Source organism: Osmerus mordax, chromosome 17 (genome assembly GCF_038355195.1).
Source record: "Osmerus mordax isolate fOsmMor3 chromosome 17, fOsmMor3.pri, whole genome shotgun sequence".
NCBI lineage: Eukaryota > Metazoa > Chordata > Actinopteri > Osmeriformes > Osmeridae > Osmerus > Osmerus mordax.
The window spans coordinates 2,672,786-2,680,381 of NC_090066.1; the positions used below are offsets into that span (position 1 = coordinate 2,672,786).

The 7,596-nt window shown below is 46.0% G+C and overlaps 1 protein-coding gene across 1 annotated transcript in view; it reads left to right on the plus strand.

The window, feature by feature from the left end:
- The first annotated feature begins 2,681 nt into the window (after positions 1 to 2,681).
- tfec (transcription factor EC) overlaps positions 2,682 to 7,596 on the plus strand; it is a 12,898-nt gene continuing 7,983 nt past the window's right edge. The window contains exons 1-3 of the mRNA XM_067254950.1: positions 2,682 to 3,528; positions 4,218 to 4,481; positions 5,018 to 5,119. Of these exons, the coding sequence (XP_067111051.1) occupies positions 3,469 to 3,528; positions 4,218 to 4,481; positions 5,018 to 5,119 (426 nt within the window). The 5' untranslated portion in view covers positions 2,682 to 3,468. The remainder of the gene's footprint in view (positions 3,529 to 4,217; positions 4,482 to 5,017; positions 5,120 to 7,596) is intronic.

Consider the following 7,596-nt stretch of genomic DNA (forward strand, 5'->3'; position numbering starts at 1 on the left):
TTTGTGAATCCCAGTTATCATTGACACATCTCATCGCTCAGCCTCTCTATCTAGAGCATGTGGTTACACTCATTCACCGCTTAGCTGCCTCAGCAAATCTCAGTAACTATCAGCCCATCAGGACCAACCAGGCCTGAGAAAGTTTCATCTTTCACTTTTTTTTGCTGCAAACCAAATCCCCCATCTCAGCGCGGTCGTTTCTTAACGACAACAACCCTGACTAACAACCTGCGCAGAAGTGAAATCACACAGGGTTTGTCCTGAATTGACTAAGGCGTTTTTGGAGTAATCTAAACCCGATGTTTCATAACTGTGATTTTTTTCTGAAGTGAAAGGAGAACTTGGGCAAGAGTGAAACTAGTTACAGGAACAGCTGAGCCTGTGGAGGCCTGCCACCTGAGATGGACTCCTCCTCTCTCTTCTCCTCTCCTCTCTCTTCTCTCCTCTCCTCTCCTCTCACGCTGAATGAGTTCTCTGTGACTTGAGAGAAGGTTTTCTGACTTCAGAGAACATCTGCAGAGGTAAATGAGTTCCACCGGGGCCAAACTCTCTAAGACCTCTTCAATTTAGGAAATCAACAAGGAATGCTTTCGGTGAATATATTCTTTGATTTATATGTTTTTGAACTTCAAATCCTAATATCCATAGCCGTTGATGGTTGACCTCTAAAGTCAACGGTAAGAAAACAGTAACATGTTTTTTGAAGGGGGTTGCCATGCAGAGCAACATCATAAGATTCGGAATCTTCTCGTACATTTTTATTGTCTTCATGTCAGGTTTAACCAGATAAGAAGCTTCCTAATCACCATGACACATGTTGTGTACGGGCCCTGTCACAAAGTATGAAGTTGTGAAAAGATAACGTCCAGGTAACTCCAGAGATTACATTTACATTTTACATTTAGTCATTTAGCAGACACTCTTATCCAGAGTGACTTACAGTAAGTACAGGGACATTCCCCAGAGGCAAGTTGGGTGAAGTGCCTTGCCCAAGGACACAACGTCATTTAGCACGGCCGGGAATCGAACCAGCAACCTTCTGATTACTAGCCCGATTCCCTAACCGCTCAGCCACCTGACTCCCCAAGATCTTATTGGCTTGTTGCTTGATGGGTGTGTGTTTGTACATCAGTGTATGTACATGAGACCGTGTGTGTGTGTGTGTGTGTCTGCATCTGTAGGACATTCCACGGTCCAATCCCTCAAAGCAGCTAAACGAAGTTAGAGAAAGCACAGCTGCTTCACTAATAGGGATCAAATCTGCCCACTTCCCTCCACGCAGAGATGGGGATTAGCAAAACAAACTAAACAACAAATTTATGTTCTGATTCAATCACTGGCATAGAGGAGATCTGTACATTCATCTCAGTACTGGATCTGCTCCTACGGTAGGATCAGCTTCACACACTCAAGCACATTCAGCTTGAACTCAACTGCTTGATGGGAATATTTTCGAACATGGAAAAGAAATACAGGCAGACTACTGTATTTGCAAAACAGATTGTAGTATAATACTGTGTATATCTTTATGTGAGAGGCCTTTTGACTCTATCTGAACAGCTATAATCACCAAGGGGCTTTGACCTTTGGCTTGTCACAGACATTTGCTGTACAACACCAGAGTTTAGATGTCGGCGATACAGATCAGCTTTCTTTGCCCGCTGTTGGTTGTGAACCGCTGTGTGTTTCTCTCTCTCTCTCACACACACACACACACACGCACACACACACACACACACACACACACACACACACACACACACACACACACACACACACACACACACACACACACGGAAACACAGACACACACATACACACACAGACACACACATACACACACAGAAACACAGACACACCCACACAGAAACACAGACACACACACACACACACACACACAGAAACACAGACACACACATACACACACATACACACACACACATACAGGCATACACACAAGCTTTCATTGTCAAGTATGCCTGACTGACTAAAGAACCATTACTCTTCGTAACCACATTAGCTCCTCTAACTCGTTTAGCAGCGTGTCTCCGGCGTATACAGTACCGAGTGAGAGAAAGTAAAACCAGGACAATGTTCAGCATGTCGCACAACAGCCCGTAGTGTGGTATCCCGGCATTCCTATCGTCCTCAGTGGAAAAAATGTTGATTAAGTAACAGATGTGTTATTTGGCCCTGAGCGGGCCTGAGATGTCTGTCTGTCTGTCTGTCTACACGACAGGTCCAGCATTGTGGATGTTTTGAGCTATGTGGAGAAATCTTACGTGACAGAAACAGTGTCTGGGGACAAATGCGGTTCTGATGCTCCTGGCTCTTAGGAACCTTATTCCACACTTAATAACGTGTTTTCTGTGCTAATGCAGACTTCTCATTCTCATTTGTGTTTCAGTGAGTCATTAAAGATGGAAGATTTTTTAACAAGGTGAATAGGAGAGGTTTTAATGGTCAGCCTGAAAGTCTTTTCAACACACGAGGATCTTTGTCTTCACTGTTGTAATGTTGCATGGAGCCTGATAACAGGAATTACTCCAGTGGTCAAGAGGCCAATCTTGGAAACCTCCTCATCTTATTGATCAGGCGAGGCCATTCATTAGAACGGGACATGGATCAGCAAGGTCGGGTGGTTCATGTGAAACTATGATAAATGATATGTGGTTGACATAAATGTATTTTATATTGTAACACCACAATTAGATTGCTACTGAAATAGCGATCACAAAGAGCAGTAAACTGGGAATATATATATATATATATATAACAACAATAGCCCCCAAAAATAGTTGTAAATTCATCATAAACTCATTGACCAAAGTAAAACAAGGATTGTCTTTGTGACCCGTGCAATCGCAGTTAACATTATCTGTCTGTAGGTTCCCTTCCAAATTTAGCTGAAGACTTTATATTTAACTCCAAACGCCATCCCAGAATAGCTCATGTGAATTGTTTGGTAATTGACATTATAGTCAATGAATGAGAACAGGGGTCTGTGGAAACAAAATGGCCGACGGGATGTGTAAAAAAAAAAAAAAAAAAAAAAAGCCTTTGGTGAACAAGAGCCTGTTGTTCTAGAACTCCAGAAGAGAAGAGGAACCCGATTGGCCATTGAAAGACAGAGGTGGGGGTGGGTCCCAATGAATTAGGGATATGGGGCCAAAACTGCTGTCCTGTTGTGATAGGACCTGGGGTGATTTGATGGGTCACTGTTTGAAGTGATTACCACGCTACGTAACATAAAAGGCTAGCCGTCCGCTGGGCCAGATGAGCTCGTCTAGGACCAGAGTATATAAAGAGTGTGCTGGGAGTTAGGGGAGGACACACTGAGCGCACCACATCACCAGGATAGACATCACTACTTGGGATCCTTACTATTTAAGGTCGGTTTGCTGCATCAACACCACAACCAGATCCAGCACCCAACCCAACCTGGTCATAGGTCTACACTCTCTGAGAATGCCACATCTAAATGACTGCAGCTACTACACCATGCGGGACACAGCCAGAGTTTCCAATGTAAGGACTTCTTTTCTTTAAACTACAATTTCTCTACAGTCTTTGTTACACGTTTTTTTTTCTTCACCTTGTGGAAAACATATTCCACACTGAGGATGAATTGTTGAAGTGTTTTTTGTTGATGTGTGTTTCTGTCGCTTGGTTAGTGTGAGATATGTGCGGTTGAGAAACAGGAAGTCCTATCGGGACATGCCGACTAGGACTCCAACTGTCAGACATGTTCAGCAGTTGGTTTTATCACATGTGTGAGTGGAACTTGACATACCTAATCAATGATTTGTATCAGCAGAGGATTCATCCTGCTGCTGAGAATAACCAGATAAGATAACAACTACAAAAAGATAACATTCACAATCATTGCTTTCCGTCTGCACTTACTCAGTGGCTGTGCTCAGCATTACAAGACTTAAAAACAGTTGTGAACTCCTACGCTCTTTGATCATGGATCAGCATTTATCAAGCTTTAAACCCTTTCAGAGAAGTCCCATTACCTTTGACGTGTAGTTTTGCCGTGTGTGTCTGCATTGTGATGGAGATTTCACCCCCATGAGTTGCTTAATTTGGACTGATTGATTGACTCACCTGAGATCAAGCGCGACGGAAACCCAGATCTCCGGCCCGACAGCTCCTGGGTCTATGTTCTGAATTCTCCCGACTGCCTAACTTACCCCTGACTCTGTGCGGAACAGGTCCAGACTCACCTGGAGAACTCCAAGTTCCACTTGCACCAGAACCAGAGCCAGAGCCAGCAGGTCAAGCAGTACCTGACGTTGGGTTCCAAGCTGGCTGGGGGCCAAGGCCAGGGCCACACCGCCCCAGGACACCCCCACGCCCCTGGGCAGCCCCTGGGAGCAGTGCCCGTCATGAGGAACGGACACATGCCCTCCGTCAGCGACGGGAGCCCCAACAGTCCCGTCACCATGCTCACCCTGGCAGCCAGCCACGACAGTGAGGTGGGTGCAGCTATGTTCGCTGTCTTCCCTGCAGGGGGATCCGAGTAAGCTACTGTTTTGTCTAGTCCTGAAGCGAGGACATCTCATGTGATAGTCTACGAACGAGTCAAGACATACGAACGAGTCAAAATGTACAATGTTATGTAAGCGGGTCACTTGGATCTGTATGAATCTGTATCCCAACTGTTAGCGTCGACACCCTTCCCACCCCCAACACCTTTCTCTCTTCTCAGATTTACTGATAACTTCAGACATTCCTGTTGACCCTTATGTGAAGCCTTCCTCTGAGGCTTGGTGCTGCTGTGATAGCAGAGGTTCTCCTCACCTCCATCGTGGTGGTGGTGCGGACAATGTCTGTCATCCAATCAGCATCCTCTCTCAGACGTCTGTCATCCAATCAGTATCTCTCTTAGACAGCCCCCTGTCCCTCCCTCCGTCTATTGGCTTGTAATAAAACATCTAGGATGGATGACAAAAAGAGATGTTTCAAAATGACTCCAGTCCGAGGGCAAACTTTGATAATGTTTTTTCCTTAGTTTCCAATGGATGAAGTTATTGATGACCTTATAAGTCTTGAGTCCGGGTTCAATGATGGGGGCTTGGATTGTATGGAATCTAACATCATGATGCAAAACAATGTAAGTATGTCACCCTAATACACTTCCAACTGACAAAAGTAGTCAATGAAAACGTCTAGAAAGTTTACCGTACAGTGATGAGTGTGTGATCTCTTGATGTTTGCTGAAATGAGAGTCTAGTCTCTCATCTTGTTGACTCCTAAGGGACTGACAAGTGGAGAGAAGATTTGAAGTCTTTGAAGTTGCTTCATTACTTACACGTTTTTTTTTTTTCTCTCAAAGAAAAAAAAAAGGGAACTTCTGAGGTTCAGACTTGACTTGCTTGGGAAAGAAATCAGAGTCTTTGTCTGGGGGTCAGATTAAGTCCAGAGATGAGTCAAAGTTCATTTCTCCAGGGTTGGGGCTTATCCACATTTCTTACATTTCTCAACCTTTCTAACAATACAGATTAGGCAGTCCAGTGATGTCATTAAACATTGTGGCTGGCCAACTATCGACGACAGTGTGAGAATAGAGTGCTAATTAGTGTTTACACTAATCCTCTGTTTTCCTCTGCTTACTGCTGAAAGCCAGAGAAAGGGGGAAAGACAGAGAGAGAGAGAGAGAGAGAGAGAGAGAGAGAGAGAGAGAGAGAGAGAGAGTGAGGGAGGGAGAGGTAGAGTAAGAGGGAGAGGGAGAGGGAGAGAATGAATAAAATGTAAAATGTGGCTGAGGCCAAAAGCGATCGATAGATAGATAGTCTATCCACCATGCAAGAAAACAACTTATTCAGTAGCAAAAGCGACATCTCCGAACACAAGAACGTAAAGAAGGCGACTGGAAACAAATACCTCCTGTGTGATTTACGGCCTGGCTGGAATTCTGTAACTGTGAGCTGGACACATAACGAATCGATTGTGACAAGCTTATTACCGCACCTGAGCTAGCCAGAGAGGCATGCGTGAAACTAAGAGAGAGTCTGGTCAAACAGCACCATTGTGAAGTGTGAGAGAGAAAGACAGGGAGAGGGAGGGAGGGAGACAGGAGGGAGTCAGGAGAGAGAGAACGACAGGCAGAGGGAGGGAGGGAGAGAGGAGGGAGTCAGGAGAGACAGAAAGACAGGCAGAGGGAGGGAGACAGGAGGGAGTCAGGAGAGAGAGAACGACAGGCAGAGGGAGGGAGACAGGAGGGAGTCAGGAGAGACAGAAAGACAGGCAGAGGGAGGGAGACAGGAGGGAGTCAGGAGAGAGAGAAAGACAGGCAGAGGGAGGGAGACAGGAGGGAGTCAGGAGAGAGAGAACGACAGGCAGAGGGAGGGAGAGAGGAGGGAGTCAGGAGAGACAGAAAGACAGGCAGAGGGAGGGAGACAGGAGGGAGTCAGGAGAGAGAGAAAGACAGGCAGAGGGAGGGAGACAGGAGGGAGTCAGGAGAGAGAGAAAGACAGGCAGAGGGAGGGAGACAGGAGGGAGTCAGGAGAGAGAGAAAGACAGGCAGAGGGAGGGAGACAGGAGGGAGTCAGGAGAGAGAGAAAGACAGGCAGAGGGAGGGAGACAGGAGGGAGTCAGGAGAGAGAGAAAGACAGGCAGAGGGAGGGAGACAGGAGGGAGTCAGGAGAGAGAGAAAGACAGGCAGACACGAGGTTGTGGAGGGGAGGGGAGAGATGGGGTGATCGACAGTGAAGAGAGAGAGAGAGGGAGAGAGATTTAGAGAGAGAGATTTAGAGAGGAGTCAGTGAGGCATTGGATTGGGTTAATATCCCCGTCCCTGTGGGCATGTTCAGAGATGATACCATGCTTAAATGGATCAATTCATTCTAATTAGTCATACAGTAGGATGCACGCTGTCGTTTCGCCGTGTCAACATATCCCAGAACACAGATGGGAACAGATCGGAGTGATTAGGAGCCCCATAGCAGTCAGGGGACTGTCGCAATCTTTCATTTTGATAAGTACATTTTTATTTTTTCCTCCCAGTCCCTCCTCGTTGAGATAATGAGAGAGAGCTGTACACTGAGCACACAGAGCATCTGCAAATATTGTAATAGATGCAGTTTGGATTTAGGCCTGTGGCACACACACACACACACACACACTTATTTTCTTATCCATTTCTACACTCTCGGAGCAGCATTTCACACAGACACACTAGTTAAGATCGTCTTCCCCCCCGCTCTGAAACAGCGAGGTGTTTTTTGTAGTGCTTGCCCAGAACTGTGCGTGTGTCTAATCTGGTCTGTATGTGTCATTCAGCCTTATCTCCACATTCCTCCACAGTCACAGAAAGCACAGTTATCTCTGGATGTATGCATGTTTTCCCATAAATGACAAGCTGGGCAGGAAAACAGTTTGTCTCTGTGTTTCTGGAGGGGGTCAGCTCAGAGACAGTGGGGTGCTATTTTGAACACAGATGGTCCCTGTGTTTGGGGGTCTTTCGTATGCAAAGGTCCTGATAATGATGATGGTGGTGCAGAGGGGCTCAGGGTCAGGCCGTAGCCCTGGAGCGCTTGTAAAATGTCAATTCTAATTTATGTTTCGTGGATTCCGAAATGACTGTCCTGT